The 21,535-nt window shown below is 45.9% G+C and overlaps 1 protein-coding gene across 1 annotated transcript in view; it reads left to right on the forward strand.

The window, feature by feature from the left end:
* Window positions 1-5,554: 5,554 nt before the first annotated feature.
* Window positions 5,555-21,535, forward strand: part of IGF1R (insulin like growth factor 1 receptor) — a 166,998-nt gene continuing 151,017 nt past the window's right edge. The window contains exon 1 of the mRNA XM_059481994.1: window positions 5,555-6,532. Coding sequence (XP_059337977.1) covers window positions 6,439-6,532 — 94 coding nt within the window. The 5' untranslated portion in view covers window positions 5,555-6,438. The remainder of the gene's footprint in view (window positions 6,533-21,535) is intronic.

The following is a 21,535-nucleotide window of genomic DNA, read 5'->3' on the forward strand; positions in this document are numbered from 1 at the left end:
CGTCTCCCCACACCTCCCAGGCACTCATTAACTCTTTGTAAACTCTTTACACACACACCATTAATATGCAGCGTGATCACCTCAACACTGCCTGCAACAGGAGCAGGATAGAGCCCTAATTACTTGCAACAGTTTATTAATTCAATCCATTAACAGGAGGCAGGTTCTGACAGCCGGAGTGGGGAGCCAGCAGGCGCTGGGAGCAGCTGGTCCCCTGCACCTCTGGCTCACTCTGCTCACCTTTGAGGTGCCTTTTGTCACAGATTTCTCACTCCCAGAAGCACAGGAGGGGACACAGGCACAGGGTCTGGTAGGGAAGGGGTTTGGCTGCTGCTGTGCTGTGCCACAAAGGCTCAGAGTGGTTGCAGAGTGCACTGACAGCCCTTTAAAACCCTGTCAAAAAGGCACAAACATCAGCATAATTTATCGGTGGCTATTTTAGGCAGGTGCACGGAAACTCTAAATATATGGCATTCACCGCTTGCTGCAGTTGCTATGGATATGATATCTCAGGCCTGTAACTAGGGTTATAAATGCTGTTGTGTGCTTATTATTGTTGTTGTTATTAAAACATGAATTTTATAGTTATTCCTACTCAGCTGCTGCCCTTAAATCATCCATGTAACTGCATATCCCTGGTTTGAAGGAGGGATGTGTATGGAAAGAGGTAATAAACAGTACCCTTTCTTCCTTCTGCTTTTTCTTTGCTCCAGAAGGGAACAATCTTCAGCTCCTGCTTGCAGTAGTTTTAGGGCCAGGAGAAATAGAAATCACTCAGAGCCAAAGAAATATCCTTCATTTGGGTCTATCTGATTAGCTCTTTGGTAGTTAAATCTTTCACACATCAAACGTGTCCAATTGCTGGAGGTTTTTTTCCCTTCTCTTTGTCCTAAGAGGTTGTTCTGCAGCTGCAGGATTCTGCACAGCCCTCTCAATGTTACAATGAGATGTTCACTTCAACCCATTCCTGCAGGTCTGAAAAGAGAGGGTGGTCAGAAGCCAGAGAGGTTCTACAGACAGAGGAGTTAATAATGTCAACCTGCCCAGCCAGCATCCATCTGAGGTGCGCTGTGCTTCTGTCCCTGTGCAGGGAGGAGACTGAGCATCCTCCTGCAGTCGGGAGCCTGTGAAGGTCATTGGTACAGGGTGTGACTCAAGACACAGCAAAAACTGGCAAAAAGTGAAAAACGTGGTAGAAAGGGGCAACCCACATTTTGCATGGCTTGTTATGAGTCCATAAAATGCTGTTTATAAGGGGAGATTTGGAAGGGGGAAAGAGTGAATTCCCAGAAAGAAGGATTTCTGTTTGTCTTTCAGGTGTACAAAACCCACTCAGCCGGGCTGTGTAAAAAATTTATCACTCACCAGGCACATTTCCCACCTGGAACTCTTACCTGCCCCCACCTCCCCACAGGGAGAACGTTCACCCTGGAGCAGAGGCTGAGCAAGGTGAGCTGGCAGCACCAGCAGCTCCTGGAGCTGCCGTGGGTGCTCTCAGCTGCTGGCCCATGGCAAGGGCCATGCCAGGAGCTGCAGAGACCCTCCCAAAAGCAGCCCCTGGAGCAGACACAGGCAGTGCTTTGTGATGGCTGACCCTCATCCCGGGGAGCTGACATGGCTGGAGAAGGCAGGAGAATAAATTTCAGCACTCCCTTCTGCCGGTAATACAAAATGTTCAGATGCATAAAGGTTATGACAAGTGAGCGTCTGGTAAAGAGGTCAGGCTGCCCTGAAAGTGCTGCAGAAGCCAAAATAAAGTCTAGCCAGGCCTATAAGGAGTCCGAGCACTGAGGCAGGGGAGTGAGTGAGGCCTCTTCCTCCCCAGTGGTGGCCCCAGAAAGCAGTGGTGAGGCTGCTGTTAAAACAAAAGTATGGCTGAGCATGAGGATATTTGCCTTGGGCAGATATATGTTTTGAGAGACTGGGGTCAGTGGCTGTTTTAACCACGTTGTTTCATCCCCACTGCCACATTTCCTGAGTTTTCCACTTAAGTGGCATTTTAAACAGGACACAGGTATGCTGGTGGCATTCAGCATCACGCTCTAGACGGTAAAATGTGTGTGTGTGTAACCAGGTGTTTCTTTCTGCCCATCTATCCCAGGGACCACAAAGCAGCAGTGGACAAAGGGGGAGCACAAAGTGCAAACAGAGAGGAGGAATGATTGTAGAACCAACAGGACAGAGAAGAGGAGCCATCATTTTATGATTTAATCATGAAGCACATTGTTATGAAAATTCACTTAAATTTGTCCAAATTATAACTTTAATTTTGCACATGGTACAGGTACAGTGTGCTTGAGGTTTTCATCACCAAGGATATGACCATGGTGTGGTTGCACAGGGTGAAAAATCCTGATTTAAATATCTCCACTGAAAGGACCAGGACCCTCCTGGAGAAAGATGCCAATGTACAGGAGCCAGATCTGATTAACAGGGTTCACTAAAGCTGAGCATGTGCAAATTTATGGCTAGCACTGGAAGCTGCTCAACATGGGAAGCATGAGGAAAGCTGGACATTGCGCACAGCTCTCCTCTAAAGAGGTCAAGAGAACAGAGCTATGGTCAGCTGGGCATTCACAGAAAAAGGGATTCCTCCCTCATACCTCCACAGAATAAAAGGTAAAGACATCCTGGCAGAATACAGCCAGATAATTACAAATTATGAATTTCACATCAGCAGCTCAGGAGGATGGAGAGCACTGCAAACGCCTCCTGTTCAACAATGTGCAGTTAATTTTTTTTTAACTTTTTAAAAGAATCCAACAGATTCCAGAAACAAACTACATTACAACACCTACAGGACTGTGTTTATGTGAGACTGGAAACTCTTTGGGGGCACAGCACTTCTTTCTGCTTTATGCCTGTACATCACCCAGTGCAACAGGCTTGTCCATGACGCACCCTATTTGCCAAAGTAAGAAAGAAAGGCTATTTGACAAAAATAAAAGTTCTTTATGACAGCAGAATGATGAAGGACAGACATGCAGTTCCCACTTCAGCTCTGCCTTTACACAACAATACATTAATTGGTAAATAAGACATTACAATTTATGCTGCATCAATGCCATGACACACACAGAAAGGACACTTGTTCTGCTCAGAACCAGTGCCCGTAGCAGCCACAGCTGTATCCAGCAGCAGTAAAAATTTATGGCACATGAAGATCTCTCTGGTTCAATTTGAGGACATGAGAGCCTGTGTGTGGTTGATAAAATCTATGGTAGACACACACATGGCAATCCAGGATGGTTTCAGGTGAAAATGCCTGATTTTCCTACAGGGAATCTCGGGAGGGTTGCTGCACATAGTTTTGAGTTATTCTTGAATTACTGACAGAATTCTGCATAGGTGTGCTCGTGTGGTGATCCTGGCCCTGTTGTACTCAGTGATGATCTTCCCTTCAATTTCTGTGACACAGAATAGAACCTTTCCATCTTTCCTAAGGGGTACGAGTTGATGAGTAACTCAGACCACAGGACCATTCTCACAAGGCAAACAGTAGAAGAATGGATGGAAAAACTACAAGAAAAACATGCACAGTACAAGGTTGTTGGAAATTATGGGGTAGCGTCACCGAAGGATATTGTAATACAAGATGCTCAAGAAGAATTCAGGTTTAAATGTAAAAACTTAATTTTGACATTTGCATTAATGATGTGACATTTGCAAATTTCTTAATGTACTTCTTAAAGAAAAACAAAAACCAACCAGCCTAGAATATAGCTAATGCTCGCAGATGTCTGCTTTCTTATACTCTAGCATCATTTTGCTATCTCCCCATGCCAAAGTATTGCAACAAATCTGTGATTACTCAGGACACCCATATGCCGCGCAGCATGGCTACTACGAGCTCCGGTGAAACAGCGGGAACACGGCCCACGTCTTCCGATTCCGAAAAGCCAAAACCTCTCCTGCTTCAACTCAGCCCAAGTCCCCTCATTTGGGGCCAGGTGTCCAACGTCATTGAGGGATAGAGTGAACAGCTGAGAAACAGAGTGACAATGTCGGAGCATTGGATGGGGACGGTGAGCGCGCAAGGGGAGGATGGTGAGTGTGCATGGGGATGTGTCCCACCATGGTTTGTCCCCTGCACTGGGCCAAGCCTTGGCATCCCTGTCCCTCGCTCCTGACCCGCATCCCTGTGAGCAGCACCCCGGGGTCGTCACTTGGCCCTGCTCTCAGTATGAAACACAGGAGCAGCTTCCATTAAATGCCGTAAATAAACATGCCGTGTAAAAATCACAGCTACGGATTTCTCCTTCCTCCTAACTCTATCCCTGCCTTTTTCATATGTTTTATTTAATTAATTAATTAATTAATTAATTTGTCAGGAACACAGCAGCATTTCCACTGGCAAGGCTCGCTCGTGGGCTGTCCCGCCGCCCTGCAGGATGCTCGCTGCACATCCACCACCAGCTCTCCTTCTCCCGTTAGGGAAGGCCGGGGCAGAGGCAGGAGCAGCGGCGGCTCCGCAGCATCCCGAGGCGCAGCATCTTCCCGCTCCCGCTCCGCTCCGGGTTTTTCTCGGCGCTCGCTCGCGCCGCCGCCGCCTCCGCGCGCGCCGCCGGCGCCGCCGCCTGGGCGAGGGGAGCCCGCGGGGGGGGGGGGGCAGCGGGAGCGCGCGCGGAAGGGAAGGGAAGGGAAGGGAAGGGAAGGGAAGGGAAGGGAAGGGAAGGGGAAGGGAAGGGAAGGGAAGGGAAGGGAAGGGAAGGGAAGGGAAGGGAAGGGAAGGGAAGGGAAGGGAAGGGAAGGGAAGGGAAGGGAAGGGAAGGGAAGGGGAAGGGGAAGGGGGGCGCGAGCCCCGTCCCCGCGCGGCCGCAGAGCGGAGAAGCGCCGGCGGAGCGACGCCGAGCTCTTGTTTACCAGCGCTCACTCTTCGTCGTGCACAGGGAGGCAGCGCGGAGGAGAAGGAGGAGGAGGATTGGAGGGGGGGGGGGGCAGACGCGGCAGCAGAGCGCTGCGAACTCTGCTGCAAGCGAGCGGCGAATTAATCGGGAGGAGCAGCAGAGCAGCAGACCCTTCCCCCCGTCTCCCTCCCCGCCCCGTTCCCTCCCCGGAGGAATTACAGACCCTTCGCAACAAGCTCCTGGGGTTTGACCTTCAGCAAACCGGATCGCCTTGCTCGCCCCCCGCAGCCCCCCCTGCTCACGCTCACACACTCACACACACACACACACACACACACACCCACACACCCCCACACCTCTCCCGGATCCCCCTCCCCCTGCCTTGGGCTGGGCAGCGCCGGGGGAAGGTTCGCAACGCGCGCGCACCCAGAGGAGGAGGGAAAAGAGGAGGAAAGGGAGGAAAGGAAAAAAAAAAAAAAAAAAAAAAGGAAAAGGATTTACAAATTCGCTGGGTGGTTTTTGTTGTTGTTGTTGTTGTCGTCGTCCTCCTCCCCCCCGCCCCCGCCGCGATGGCAAGGCGGCTCGGAGGGATGCGAAGAGGAGAGCTGCGGGGGGAGGAGGCGGGGTGCTGAGCGCTCCGCTCGCCCCGCTGCTGCTGCTGCCGCTGCTGCTGCTTTGTGTGTGTGTCCTGGATTCGGCTTTTTTTTTCCTTTTTTTTTCTTTTTCTTTTTTTTTTTTTTTTTTTTTGGAGAAGGAGCTTGTGGCAGCCGCGCCGAGGAGAGGAAGAGGAGGAGTAGGGGGGAAGCCTTTTTAATTCATTTTCGACCCAAATTCTGCATTTCGAGCCTCTGCAGGCAGCCGGACTCGTGGTGGCGGCGGCGGTGTTGTTGTGGGTGGTGGTTGTGCGTGGGGTGTTCCCCCCACCCTCCCTGGCGGAGCGGGGAGCGGAGCCGCGGGGATCCCGCCGGGGCAGCCCCGTCCCCGCGCGGGGGGACGGCGGAGCTGTTGTTGTTTTGTAATAGGATTGTCTGGGTCGCGCCCCCCCCCCTTCCCCTCCCTCCGCGGCCCTCCCAGTTTTTGTGTCTCTGTGTGTGTGCGTGTGTGCGGTGTTTGAAAATGGAGGTTGAAGATGCCGACTGCCAGCCCCGATGTGCCTCGTGTTTGCGGCTCCTGTGCACGATGTACCACCGCAGCCAGCGCTGAGGGGAGACGGCGGCGCCCCCCGCCCGCCGCCCCGAGCCCGCCCCGCCGCCCCGGAGACAGCGTCGCCCCGGGGCTTCCATGCCTTGTTGTTGTTGCCGTTAATACATCGTGAATATCTGTGTATTTTTGGTGTGCTTGCTCCGGAAGATCAACACCCAGGGACCTCAACAACCCTCCGGTTTGCCGCTCCGAAGGGTCGTGTTTTTTTTTTTTTTTTTTTCCCTTCATTTCTTGAGGCAACGTGGATTTATTTACCCTGCCCCGCTGCTCCTCCGCCGCTCGTTATTTTTAGAGGACGGGGAGAGGAAAGAAAGCGAACAATTTTGGACTTCTTTTTGCTTTGTTTTGTTTTCGGAAAGGGGGATTTTGTCCAATTAAAGAAAGAGGAATGAAGTCTGGCGCTGGAGGAGGGTCCCTCGCCGTCGTCTGGGGGTTCCTGCTCGTCTTCGCCGCACTTTGTCTGTGGCCAACAAATGGGGAAAGTGAGTACAGTGCGTGCCCGGGGATGCGGCAGGGACCCCCGCGGTGAGGGAGCCCCCGAGTGAGGGGCTGCTGGGGAGGGGGCGAGGGCGGCGGCTGCCTATGTGTGTGCTTGGGGGGGTGTGAGGGGGTCCCTGTGTTTGTGTGTGTGGGGGGTGTTATTCTGTGAATGTGCGCGTGTGTGTTTATGTGGGTGTTGTGCGTGTATGTGAGGGGGGGGGGTCCCTGTATGAATGTGTGTGAGTGGGCTGGTGATGGGGGGCCTCGCTGCGTGTGTGGATGCGTGAGGGGCTCCCTGTGTTTGGGTGTGTGTGTGAGGGGGCTGCCGAAGGGGTTCCCTGTGTGTGTGAGGGGGTTCCCTGTGCGAGGGGCTCCCTCTCCGTGTGTGTGTGTGCGTGAGGGGCTTCCCTGCGTGTCTGGGCTGTGTGCGAGGGGCTCCCTGTTCGTACCGGGCTCCGTGTGAGGGGCTCCCTGCCCGTGGCTCTGAGGGGGGCTCCCGGGGCTCCCGCCGTTTCCCGCCGCGGCGCCGAGCGGGTCTCGCCCCTGCCCGCGGGGCTCTGCGTGTTTTCCTCCTGTTACGCGTCTGCTCTTCGAGCACGTTTAACAACCCGGGGCTGCGCGTCTCCCTGCCTGCCATGCCCGCCTTCCTTCCTGGGAGGCGGCTGCCTGCTTGTACACTCGGGTCGGCAGCGCCGCAGCCCCGAGCCCGGCGGAGGGGGCCGTGCCCCTCCTTTGTGTCCCCCCCGAGCGCGGGGCAGCGCTCAGACGCCGCAGCCAGGGCTGCGAGCTGCGTAGTAAACACTCGCAGGGCTGGGAAGGATTCCGCTCGCTTTCCCCGCATGGAAGGAGCTTGATCTCTGTCAATATTTAGAGGCTGTATGCAATAACCTGCCGTAGTGAGTGAGGAATTCCTGGAAATGAACGCCTTGCCTTTTATTGCCGCTTTACCGCCGAGGAGGGGTTCCACTCGCTGTGCGCCGGGTGCGGAATTACGGCGGCATCCCGCAATCTAAAGGTCACAGGCTGCCGTTAATTAAAAAAAAAAAAAAAAAAAAAAAAAAAAGAATTCGCACATTGACGCTTTACGTTTGCGGTTAAATAGAAACGTTTGATGGCCGAACGGGCTGCGATCTTAGGGGTGATGCATTTTTGTGAGCGGCCGTGTTGCACGCAGCGCCGGGGCTGGAGCAGCGTGCGAGCCGCTTCCCCGGGAACACCGGGAGAACGCGGATCGGGATCGCGGTGCGGGGCCCGGCTCCCTCCTGCCGCGGATCCTCGGCCCATCCCCGCGGCAGCCCGCCTCTCTCGGGAGCTGCCAGAGCCCCGACTTTGTTTTTGTGCGTTTCCAACCTGTGATTGTGTTGCAGTGCCCGCCCCTCTCGGGCGCAGGGGGAATCGAGGGGGCAGGGAGGGCTGCGCTGCCATTGATTACACTGCAATCATCGCCGGATTAATCCCGGGGCTGATCGGTTTTCTCCTGGTATGTCGGGCTCACGCTGGATTGAGGATCCCTTGCATGAAATTAGCCTTCCCTTGTTTCCTGGAGTATCTCTGTAGACGGAGAGATGGTAAATGTGCCTTTGAGCCCAACCATTTTAAACAGTGCTCCCTCTCCTTCAGCGTCTGCAGAAGCAGGGATGTTCCTGTACTGCATCCTGATGCTTTAATTTCTTCTGCCGTGTGTTTTTCAATGCACTTCTGGAGCTGTTGTTGTGTGCCTCTCCCTTTCAGAAAGATACGCGTTGTTGGAGGGAAGGAACGAGGAGATCAGATTTCTCCATTTTAAATGTAAAGGGAAAGAATTCAGGAGGCAGGAGGGCTTTTCTAAAAGTAGTGGTTTCAGATTGAAAAGAAAGGGAAGTTCTTTGGATGCACTGGCAGTGAGGCTAAGCACACAAAAAAAGATAAGTGAGCAAGAAGCACATAGATGGAGCCTGTAATGCATGTTGAGTAATAATTATGTTTCGTTAGGCAGTAAATGCCTGTTAACTCCTTTCACATTAAGGCCCAGTTTAGGCTTTTGGGCCAGCCAGGGCTGGAGAGCTGCAATCTTACCTCCATGAGCTGAACTTTTTGGCTAGAGGTGTTTTCAAGAGGGAAGATTAATCTTTTAAGTTTAAAAACAAAACCTCCGTGCCCTTCTTCAGGGAAGGGCTTACAAAGGATCCAGTAGCGTGGAGAAACAGAGCAGGGGGAGGAGGAGATTTGGTGCATTCTTAAACTGCTAGGATACACACTCAGAATTGTTTTCCTTGTCTTACCTGGTACAAAGTACCTTGAAATAAAAATGCTCACCCAGCTCTGGGAATGAGCTAATGCAGGAAGAGTATGTTAGGATTTTAGGTTCTAGTCCTCTGAAGTGTTTGTGGTTACCACTTACCTAAAATGAACATCCTGAATGAAATATCTTCTGAAGAAGATCCAGGCATTTAAATATGGGAAGATATGCTGAAAAACTTGTCTTAGCTGAATACTGCCTCTAATCGATTGTCTTTGTAGTTTACAGTTTAATAGCCTTTGTTTTCACGAGTTATTGCTGAAAGAATTTTGCTGTTAGGGGGAAAAATGATCTCCAGAGCAGATGTTTTACATCTCTTCATATTCTTCTCTCTCCCCACAATAGTGGAAGGAAGATTAATCTTAATTTTTATTTGTTTTTCATATATACTGTGTCATAGCTAAAAGGCACTTCCATTTTCGGTCAAACAAGCAAGGCATTCCTAAATAGGAATACAAAGGAGTTACAACTGGAGGGGAGAGACCCATCCCTTTAATGCTAAATTATATAAAATGTGTGTGTAGTTATGTGACAGAAACCTCTTTAAAATGCAGGTAACTTCAGTGGAGAGCTTCTGATTCAGAAAAAGTAATTTAAAAATGCCAGGAATTCCCTGAGATTGTGTTAGAACGGCACAAAAATGGAAATGAGAAGACCTTTCATTAAGCTGGAGTTTGTGGTGCTGTACCCGTGCGTTTGATGTGTAAAGCTACAACTGTTGGAGGCTGTTTGATGCTGGGGGTGGGTTTAGGATGAGACATAAACACGGTGTTTTCTTCCTTTTCTCCCTAGAGCATAATGGGGGTTTTGATTTTCAGCCTTCTGTGTATTTACAGAGGGAATGTCTAGGAGGGAAAGGGTTAAACACTTAGAAGGAAAATAATGGTTTTAGGTGTGATAATACTTCAGATTGATGGATATCTTGATGGGTCTGCTCATGTTAGCGCTGAGCTTTTGTTTGTCTATCCAGGCTGGATGTTGTGTTTCTGATAATGAGCAGTAGCTCATGCTGATGCTTGATCTCTCTCCCAGGTTGCTTAGTAAAGCCCTCATGACCTGCTGAGTGCCGGCGTTACACACACACCTCGCTTTTGCATCAGCGTTTTCCTGTACACCCAGTGGTTAGGGAGTGTTGGTAGCTGGGAGTTGGATAATTCCTGCTCTAATTGAGGCTGCGAGGGGAAAATGCCAGAGCCAGCGAGGAATTGGCATCAGGGGGTGCAGCAGAAAGGGGAGTGATGGTGCCTGCAGTCCGGGGCAGGGAGAGCGAGCCAGGCAGAACTTGGACCATTTTTTGATTGTCTTGGGTTGGACTTCTGGTTTGCAAACCAGAACTGGAGCAAAGGCTTGTGTGAGTCAGAAACTGAGAGGGTTAGGAAATGGAAGGGACTTAGCTAATATCAGGCAAAATGTGTTGAACGTGAGGAAGCAGAGGGATGGGTGTGGAAAAAGGGCGTGTTGGAAGTTTCAGTGTTGGACCAGCATTTGAGGGAGGAACACTGGGGGGTTTTGTGTGTGTAAAGTGAAGAAAATTTAGCTTAGTTTTTTATGTTCTGAGAAGTGAGGGAAGAAAAGGACTGCCGAGAGCAAGAAGACAGATCAATTAGATTGACTTCAGCCCAACAGAAGACATGATTTATTTGGTTTAATAGGGAAATTGCTCAGATATGATCAACTACTGTGTTAATTTTCGTGTCAGCTTTTCCCTGATGTGTTTTTCTTCCAAACTAATTCTAGGGTATAGTTAAAGCACACGCCAGTGATGCTGAAATTGTTTTCATCTTGAAAGATACACACAAAATCTAATGTTAAAGAGCATCCACGTGATGATTTTTGAATCTGTTTTCATTGGTAAATAATTAATTTCTATCAGTATGTGTTACCATGGGAAAAGTTGTTTCAAATCCTTTTTAATTTTCTGCTAAACTGGCAATTTACTAAGGAGATCTTGGAGGAGAATTTTTTTTTTAAGCACCTAACATTTAAAATTAAAATCCATTTCAGGGCTGAAACTATTAGCTTTAAAGGATAATTTCAGTTCATGTTTAACTAATGCCTTTTCTCTTCCCCAGTAATTTTTGTTTTCTTTTTACTCTGAGGTAGATTTTACCAGTGATCACTGGAATGATTATCTCAGTGAGAGCAGAAGAGGCAGTTTTGTTAAATGATTAATTATATTGTGTGTATATTCCATCTGTGTGAATTGTGAGCTACCGCAAACTTCATTGTAGAGAAGTTTGTTTATGGTCCTGAACTTTGAGAGAGAGAGAGGCAATAACACATGCAGGAAACCTGTTTTTCTCACACTGGATGTTAACTTTGTGATCCCACACAGCAAACAACTTATCTAGCTCATCATCTGTAATGACTCTAAAGTTCATAACTTACAAAATGTGCTGAATTAAATTATTTTTAAGAAGTTAATGTATTTATCTGAATTATCTGTAGTAAAATTAATGAAATCATGAGCATTATTGTACTTGAAAAGCTGATGGCAACTGAAAAAATTCCTGGAACTTTGGTTTATGAAATTAAATGCATTCTTACTTGGATCTCAGTGTAAAGCTTTCACATTTGGAAATGCTTTCGGATGTTATCAAGTAGCAGCTGTTTTTTATTTATGTGTGATTGCGTACATAGGAATGGGTAAACTGCAGTTTATTATTGAAAACTATTGTGGATGCTAAATTTAAAAAAAGCTGCAGTTTAAGTAATTGTCTCGGGAGTCTCATAATTAAAGTTGTTGCAGATTTGTAGTTGCAGTTTAATTTGGATCTTCCTGACAGAGCTGAGCTTTTAAGGTTTCTGGGCTTTGGTGCTAATGGAACGTGCTGCTTTTAAGAGTTTGTGTGCAAAAAGACTTTGGGAATGCAGTGATGTGTTTGAAAGGTAGAAATACTGTTTTAGTATTTTGATCTATTTGACATGTATAATTTTTCTATCACTGTAAATTGTATAGACAGCTTCTTTGTGTAGGTTAGTTGGATTAGTTTTTATGATTTATGAAAGCCACTTAAAAAAGAATAGTTTCATTTTTTTTTTATTGTACAAAAGCAGAACTCAACAAACAGCAGTTGATGAAGACACATTTGTGGTTGTTAGCCAGCCTGTCTTGTGTGTGGTTTTTTTGGGCTGCTTTTTTTCCCTGTTAGCCAAGTCATGACAGGTACAATCTGGACTGATTTCTGGAGTACTATATTTGTCTTTTTTTGTGTCCAGAACTGTCTGAGAGAAACTTTGAGGACAGGCAAGCGATCAGCAGCACTCAGTGTTCATTCATATGTTTCTGTGCTCGGCAAACAGCTGTACCGAGTCCTCGAGCTCAAAGATAGATTCTGGTTCCTTTAGACAGGACCTGTTGGTTTTGCTCATTAAATTTGATAACACTTTGACTTATTAATTAATTAAGGAGATGCATTCAGGCGAACCCGGGTGTGTTGTGAAGGTTTAACTCGCCCTTATCACTGAAAGTTTTGCTTTCTAACCTTTGCAAATGCAAAACATGAGCCATTCCCTTAGGATATCTTGCAAGACACCAATTAACTTCTTCAGTGTTGATATCCTCAGGAAGTTGCTGTTGTGGCACGAGATTGTTTAAAATGTGCTGAAAAGCAAAATTGTTTCTTTATTTACAGATTGGTTTACATATGACTCCTAAACTTTAATGTAACAGTTTTATTTATTTATTTATTTTGAAATATCCAGACCTGTACATTTCCAGTTAGTCTGTTTCTTTCTTGGTAAACTTGATGGTATGGGCAGAAACAAACATTTGTATATTTCAGCAGCTTCCCAGAGAATTTTTTCAGTGAGGCTGTTTTCTTTGACCTATCTCAGGAGAATGGATCTTGCATCCCAATAAAGCACTAAGTTTATTCCTTTAGAGGACCAAATCCACCAGTAACTAATTGGGTAGAATATCAAATGCACACTTTTGCAGCAGCACAAAGTCATTTTAATAATAACTTAGAGCAGTAATTCCCACTATCACTGAAGTGCTGACCGGGTTGGGTTTTAAGACTTCGTTTCATTGCTGACTTAAAAAAAGCGTACATGATAGAAATAAATCTTTTAAAGCACTAAACGGTCACACTGCAGGTGTATGTGCTTTGCCACTACAGTTTATAAGCTCAGTGTGTGTGTCCTGCCTTGGTGAGCCCTTGTTAGTCAAGGTGTGCTGGGGCAGGTCCCCTGGCCGAAGGAGTTTGTGCCTGTGTTGCCAGCGAGGCACGCGTTGCTGCAGTAGCTCTGTGACCGGTCAGGGAATGTTATCTCCAAGCCCTTATTGGTGCCATTACATGCTGTAAAGATAGCTTTGTTTACTTGGAAGTGTGAGCATCAACTGATCAAAACACTTTCTCTTAACAGGTGGGCTTTTTTTGGAGTTCTTTGTTGAACATCCCTTCTGCCTGTGCTGGGAGCAGTGTCAGAAAATGACAGCATCGGGCAGATGCAGGAAATATTAGGAGTTTTTAATGACAGAGGCAAACTTTACACAAATGGTTATCCCCTGCTGTTGAATTGGTGATGGGTCATTTTTACTGACTGTTTCCAGCAGCTTTGTAGTTTTTTCCTTTAATATGAACAATTTGCAAATTATTACACTACTCATTTAAGTGAGCTCCTTACACAATACTGTTCAAATAGCAGAGGGTTTGATTGGAGGCAGGAAAGAAGAATTTTTTGAAGTTCAGAATGCATGAAATGAATACATGCTGAAGTAGTCAAAGATCCCTTGTACTTTATCAGAGAGCAGTCTGCTTGAATGAAAGGTACTGTACCTGCTGTTAAGTTTATAAACTTGGTTTATACAGATTACTTTTTAAATTATTCATGATGCTATGTTACAAGTATATCTGACAGGTTTAAAATAAATGGCTTGATGGTAAGAGGGAGCATGCATAAATTAGAGCTGGGATAATGTGCTCTTTGAAGTATCTCTCCCATTTGTTACTACTGGAATACAGTAGGTAACTGCAGCTGAGTGTGTGATTCTCAAGTGAGAGTACATCATTATCTTCAAACTGTGGTGTACTGGCAGTTCTTGTGTAAGACAGATGAGAGAAGCTGCAGGGAGGACCAAGGTGCTCCCTTTGTTTTTAGTTACAGACACATTTCTGCTGAAACAGGGAGGGCATTTATGGGATGAGAAGTTTGAGCACAGCAGTTCAAAGGGTCTGCTGATTGCTGTGTGTTGCTGAGGTTAGGGTGGCATTGCTTTGTTTTATTTACCCTTCTCTGTTAGCATTGCTGTGGGTTTGTAAGAGCTGTTCTAGCAAGGTGCTTGTACTTAGTGGGACCCGGTGTCTGATTTGCATGTGGATCGTGGTGCTCAGCTTGAGAAGCCTTCCAGGAAAAGTTTGCAAGAGCTGAGCCATTGTGTTTGGAGAGCGTTGTTGGTGGGGAAAGAGAATTCCAGGTCTCTTGGATGCAGAAACAGCTTCCCCAAACATAAATTGACTCAGTGCTCATTTTCCTGATTCTGTAGACAGGCAGCTCATTATATTTGAGAAGCAAGCTCCCAAAGGAATTTATGGGATAGGGGAAAAAGCCCCCATAATGACGTGTGATAGAGCAGCCATAAAAATGATTGCAGGATTTTCTGAAAGTGGAAGGTCTTCTTGTAGACAGGGAGAGTTCAAACCTTAAGCCTTAGTCAAAGGAATACAGCATTTTGGAGAAAGATCTGGTGACAGCTGCCCCTGGAAACTGTCTATAACCAACTTTTTACAAGAGAGTTGGCTTGTGCTTGCAGGAAGGGCTTTATCCAGGATCTCACTGAGCTGCTTTCCTTGTTATTTCCATTGGCTTCACTTTGGAGTTGTCTCCACATTTTGACCTTCTACAAGTAGTACTTTTTACTTCCCTGCTGCTCTTCTCACATCCCTTGGTATGTCAGTGTGAGAGCAGCCTTGAAAGGTTTGAAGAGCGCACTCTGTTCATGTTGGGCAGGGAGTGAGGAGCCAGCCCTGCACGGTAGGAATGGACATGTGTTCACTCAGCTCAGCTGACCCCGGAGTAACACTTGGCTGAAGTGTGAAGAGTTGAAATGGCAATGGAAATTCCTTGTTTGCCCTGTCCCTGTGCTCTGCCAGGGCAGAAATTAGTTTTGTTGTGTTCTTTTTTTTCTCTTTTTTGGATTTTTCATGTGTAGTTGGGTTGTTGTCTTCCTTAGTCAATTCAATGTGTCCCACTGGGGATTTGGTTTGTTCTCCAAAATACTGCTGGACCTACATAGCATGGGTTGCTTTTTGAAGCTTTCATGTAGTTCTACCTTTCTTTCAACTGAGAACCAACTTCAGAGAGACTCAACAGGGTGATGAGGCAAACTTTGATTTCGGAGTTCCACTGGATAGAAGGGGGAGCCCACTGGAATTGTGATAGAGCCCAACTTCCACTACTGGATTAACTGTTACTTCTGTCTGATTGTTCTGAGCCCCAGCAGGATGAAGCAGCTTGTGTTGCAGTTAATATCATTCAGTTCATTGTGGCTGAAGCTTTTGTCGTGTTGTTTGTTTCTGAGATGGATGTCAGTTTATTGGTCCCTTGCAGACACTGTGTCTCCTGTGATGCATGGAATGAGTGAATGTCCATCTGTGCACTTTGCTCCTCTTCCTCAGACCTGAGAGATGGGAGACTGGGGAAAGTTGAAGGCCAGTAGGATGTGTGACCACTTGTGTGTGCAGGAGGATGCAAAAAGTCCAAGGGTCTGTTCTTGGTCCTGTTGCTTGTGCACCTTGGATGTGGAGATTTTGTGTTATTAAGTGATGTTGGTGTTCCCTGCAGCTGTGTCCTTGGTGGAGCTGGGGTCTCTGCAGTTGTCCCTGTAGAAAAGAGTAGCAATGGGGTGTAAGAAAAGCAAGTTTGTTATTTCAAACTTGGGACTTGGCTTGGTTAGAGACTGACTTGAGCCTGCCAGGGTCCTGCCTGGGAGTGACTGAAGGTTTGTTTGTTTCTTTTTTTGTGTGACTGCTAATAAAATGTTTATATTTTTGTCACACTGGAGTAGGCTGACTACGTGGACAAATATTTTCATTTATACTGTCTCAACAAGAGACATGACATACATATCCAATGTTCACATTCTGTGAGCGGTGTGAGGGTCTCTTTTAAGATTCCAGCTTAGATATTCTTAGGCAGGTTGTGGTTCTGAAGGAGCAAAGGCCCTTCCAAGCCAATGCAGTTGTTGTCCTGCAGGAATCAGGCAGAGAAGGGCAGTGGAGTGTGTGTGCTGGGGTTCTGGGCTGCAGCAGAGCACACATGAAACACACATCTGTTTGTACACGGGCTGTGCAGCTCTTTGGGCAGTTCATTGTTTAAATAAACATGTTGCATTAGCTGGGAGGCTTCAGTGCCAAATGCCCACTGATGAGTTGTATGAGGGTTTTGTTGTTCCCAAGCCGCACTGAGGAACACAACAGCTTTATAATTCAACACGTTTGAGGAAGATTACAGAAAGAATTTGGGGTGGATCGAAATCAGCACTTCAAAAGCGACAGCTTTAGAGTAACTCAGCTACAGCACAGCGCAGCCCATGGAAAATCACTGTCATCTTAACAGATGCAGTGTTATTTTGGAGATTCCACTGTATAAATACATGGACTGTGGTTAAATTGTGATGGCAACAGATGCAATCTCAGTTCTCCATTCTTTCATCTCCTTAATATTTAAAAATACCCCACAAAGTGAAAAAAAAACACCCAGTCAACATCAAGGCTGAAAATACTCCTTCTGTAAATTGCTGGGGCTGTACCTTTAGGGCCTGATATCATTTTCGGTGCATCACTGTGGATGAGACTTGGAGAGTGTAAATGCTCCTCTCTGTGAGGGAGCTGCAAATGCTGCTACTCACGATTTATTGTACCATTTGCATATGAATGGAATTATTCAGCTCTACTTAAGAAATGTCAGTGAGATTGAAGTCAGAGTTGGTTAACCTGGCAAAAAGATATTTCCAGTATTTTTCATGAAAGAAAGTGATAGTATGTAGACAAGAATTACACATTCCACTGGCTAAGCCAATACTGTCTGAGGATTTTCTTGGTGTCTTTGTAGTTGATATCAGTGACTTTATTTTTAAATTTGTCTGTAATACATTGCAGTGCTGAAGGGAAAGAGAGTTGGAATGTGGGAATCAGATGCTGTATCACAATGCTGCATAGTTGTGTTCACATTTTTTTTTTTTTTCCAGATTTGATTTTGTTTAAATACTGATTTGAAAAGTATAAATTCAGAGCAAGGGTCTTCCTTTTAACGAAGAACAAAATAAAGTGTAGCAAGATGTTACTGGTGCATTCACCTTTATTCATCCACTAGCTGGATAGAAAAGCCTCAAGTTAAATACTGTAATTTTAAATACTGGATTTTAAAAGGAACCAGATAATTTGTGTGAGCATTGGTAGTCATGCATGCTAAAATAGGGAGTGATCACATCTCGTGCTTCAGGAGCTGCCAGTATTGAAGAAATTGTATTCCTCCTCCGGGTGTGTGTATTTCCCTCCCCATTTGTACAATGCAGAAAGTGCTGTCCTTGGGTGGTGGTTCAAGGCTTGGTTTCTGCAGCAGGGATGTGGCTGGGGATGCTCCTGTGGCTCTGTCATCCAGGTGACAGCACTTTCACTGGGAAGCTGCTCCTTGCCAGGCGTTCCATGACTGTGCTCTGAACAGAAGTGTGAGGATGGGGGTGTTGGCATCAGCTGACTGATAAGAGATAGTATATTGCACTAAAAATACACCCAGGTCTTCACAGGCAGCTGTGAGCATTACCTGGTGTCATGTGCAGCAGGAATGAGACAGAAGTTGAGGTGGGTTGAGCGTGGCTCGGCCTGGCTGCGAGGATGTGCTGGGATGCTCTCTGTTCATTCCAGGGGTTTCTCTTCCTTCAGGAGCAGCTGCTCACAGAAGTGTGCAGCTCTGCCGTGTTTGCTGTGCGTTGCACGTGTGGCCACAGCCCTTGTGCACTGCAGGACCAAAACACTGCTCTGAGCTCAGCATGACCATCCCTGCTCCCAGCGTCTCCCAGTGCCTGAGTTTGTGTTCAGTGTCCTTGCAGCTTCTCCCAGAGCTGCTGACATGGGAGGAGGTGAATCCTGTTTGATGGGGAGGAGGGGAGAGTGAAGGGGCTGAGGATGTAATTGCCATGTCACGTTTACTGATTTTGCAGGGGGAGGGAGGGATGCTCCATTTGGGATGTCTGCACACCCTGGTTGTGTGCACTCCCCTCTGTTCTCATGGGAGTGCACTGCGAGAGGCCAGGGGGATGGGATCATGTGGCTTTGTAACCTTCTAGTGAAAATGTTTTGAATTTTGATCCAATTTGTCCTTCAAAGTCTATTTCTTCCTTAGTGTGAAGGCCTTAGAGCACTACTAGTATGTATTTTTTTTCTTTTATTGAGATGAAGTAAATGGATTTCGTAGTGACTTATAGCAGCAAGCAGGAAGAGCTCACTCTGAATAGTTTTAATCTCATTTTGCATATTTTTAGTTGGATGTTTTTAGTGACTGACAGCTGTTAGGACTCTGATTCACAAACAGCCATTTTTGAAAGTACAGACCTTTTTGCTAGTGAATAGCAATGTGTTTCTACAAATTCATGTAAATAATTAGATGCCTTGGATGCATTGGCTCAGATCCTTAATTTTCACATTTTTAAGTGACAAAATGGCAAATGATGTATTTTCTGGTAGATTACTTCTCATTTGTGTTATTTTTTTATTTGGATGGAAAACGGAATTTTAATTGAAATGCAGAAGATCTGGGTTTTAAGACTTAATTAAAACTCCAAGTGTGAAGGAGAGGCATGATTAAAACAAAATAAACAGAGAAAATAGTTTGTCATTGTTTCTCAAAAGTTTAGAGTTCATAGATCTTGCCCACTGACTGTTTCACAGGTTTCTATGCAGGGAGTCCTTTTTAATTTGGGATTAAGAGCTTGTTGAACTGAACCATTGGAGTAAACTGAAATAAGGCACTGCAGAAGTAGTGTTGAAAGTAAAAGCTCTCTGAGCATTTCATCAAAGGGTGGCTCCAAGAGAGCGCTGTACAGCAAATTCACCAGTCCCAACTTTTTTTTTGGTGTAAATTATATGCTTACTATTTTTATTTTATTTAAATTACAGTAGGCATTTGCCCTAATATATGCTGTTACAGTTTCATGTTAGATTTGTAATTAAGTTTATTTTTAGAAGAATGCATTTAAGTGGTTTATATAAAATGATTTTCTATTTTTGTAAATGAAATAATTGTTTTTTATTGACTTTCGATTTCATGCAAATTTCGGGGTTTTTTTTATGGCTCGAAGGTTGTGTAAGCAGAAAGAAATTAATGATTTGAGAGTGTTTTCATAATAGGAAGAATAGAAGATTCGTTGTCAGTAGCTGGGGATGCTGATGGGCAGAGTTAACTCTTATTTAGACGTGTTCACATTGAGCGAGGATGGATGTTAGAGGGTGTGGTACAGTTGCTTTATATAATAAATGTTGCCATTGATTATTTTTCCTGGTTGGGTTGAGAAAGAGACATTGTGAGTGCGTTTGGGATCTGACGCAAAACCGTCGGAATGTCGCAATCCCCAAAATTTCGCAATCCGGGGCAAATCTGATGGACAAGTGAGTGTTAATTGTGAGTGAGCCAGATTTGCTATTTTTAATTTGGCCTCGCTATCACGTCTCTTCACAGATGAATTCGAAGGCTGCAGGGAGTTGAATGATGAGTCACTATTGAGTTAGTAAAATCACAATTGATCTCCATTTCCTGTTGATTCCAAAATTACTGAAGTGTGAAAGCTGAGAGTGACTGATCGCTTCTTGGAGGGGAGTTTGAGGGTGGAATGTGGAAGTGACTCTCTCTGAAGTAACTCAACGCTGCCCTGGGTGCCGGGACAGGGATGTGTGCAGTGAGAACAGGTGTGTGTGTGATGGTCTGGCCGGCTGAGTTACCTCCGAGGAATGATAATCCGCGCACCGAACACGCTCACCCCGCAGCCAGGTGGGGGGAAGAGACGTCTTAAGTGGCTAATGATAGAAGCTGAAGATTAAATTTTGCATTGGTCTCCTCGGTGCTGGGGTACTTTGTCAGAAACACTGACCTGTGTCTCTGTTGCTTGGCTCAGACCATTCGTTCTCCCCCGAAATCCCCGTGCCCATGCTGTGGCAGTGCCCTGCTCCTCTGCAGCGGGGCACAGTGGCAGAGGGAGGATGCAGGGGCAGCAGAGGAGTGGGACGCACAACATTTTGTGTGTGTGTTGTTGTTTGCAATTACCTTCTGGTGAATAGCAAATCATCTGTCATTCTGCAGCTTTGTTCTTTTCTTGTGATGGAAGTGCTCTTTTGACAGATACTAATTAGAAACGCTGTGGTAAGGGCAGGTAAGATTTAAAATTTGTTTTTTTTCCTTCCTAGAACTTACTGTTAGCAAAACCTTTTTTTTCCGTTGGTTAGGAACTATTAAGTCACATTACTAGACTCTGCCCACGTTGCATATGTGAGAGTAAATTCTGCTGAAAGGGGATTTGTTGGAAGAAATTAAAGGGAGGATGTACACTGTTCTGAGTTATACTGGAAGCAAGCTATAAAGAAGCCTTGAATTATCACTCCAGGAAGAGAGAACTTAGTTTAGTCCCCTGGAGGACTAAGAGCAGGTGGGAGGATGCTCCTCTGCTGCATCCCTCACAAAATTCTGATTTTAAAGAATTTTTCTGAAGGGATATTCTCAAAGGGGATGTAATAACCTGTGTTCTGCCTAACTTTTCAGATGGTCTTCAAACCATGGAAACTTGTCCTGGCTGTACACTCTGGTATACTATGTTAAAACAGAAATAAAGAACCAAGAGAAGAAGAAATACACCTTTTCCTTGGAAAGCATATACAAATTTTCCTCAATGTTGCCATAATTAGGATTGTAGAAAACTGGGAATGGGGGGCAAAAGGGATGGCTGACCCTGCTGAGAAGAACTCAGTTTTTGAATTTGTAAACAAAACAGGAAAAAAAAAATCCTGCCGGCTTCCTGACAGGCAGGGTGTGCGGTTTCCAGCCAGAGGAGCTGATTCAGTTGGCCTGGCTTTTGCAAGGGAACAACGAGAGGAATAAATTGCTCTGAGAGGGTGTAAAGAACTTTCCTTTCCTCTAGAAAAAGTTGAGCAAACATGGAGCACTGAGTTGCATAGTTGAAATTTGGTGAGGCGTGGAAAGGACACTGGTTTTCAGCAAAGTATGATGTTTGTTCAGAGTGTTGTGAATTCAGGAGTAAGAGTTGCCACACTTTAAAGACACCTCTCAGTCGAGCTGAGGTTTAAAGGAGCTGCAAGAAGATCACTTTATGAGCAGTGATCTTGGCAGTTCTCAATGCTGCTGCTTGCAGAGGATCTTCAAATACCCACAGCCACACCTTGATACCTTATATCTTGCCTTGTAGGATCTCTGTTGATATGCCCACTACAAGAACACTTTGTTAAGACCAATTAAATGTATAATATTTTTATAATACTTGTGTTTTGGAAAAATCAATATGACCAGTTTCCCTTTGAAATGACAAGATGCTTGTTGTGCTGACAGAGTAGAACGCATTAGGAAGTGATGCTTTGTATCCTCTCAAGAGTTATGTGCTCTTGTTTTCTCTTAATCAGCAGGATGTTCTCCTGTATGTCAGATGTCTTAGCTGTTTTTGTGATCTCTATCAGAGGAGAGTGAGGGGGGAAAATGTCAGAGGAACAGAACAGGTTTAAAAGCT

Source organism: Ammospiza nelsoni, chromosome 14 (assembly GCF_027579445.1).
Source record: "Ammospiza nelsoni isolate bAmmNel1 chromosome 14, bAmmNel1.pri, whole genome shotgun sequence".
Taxonomy (NCBI): domain Eukaryota; kingdom Metazoa; phylum Chordata; class Aves; order Passeriformes; family Passerellidae; genus Ammospiza; species Ammospiza nelsoni.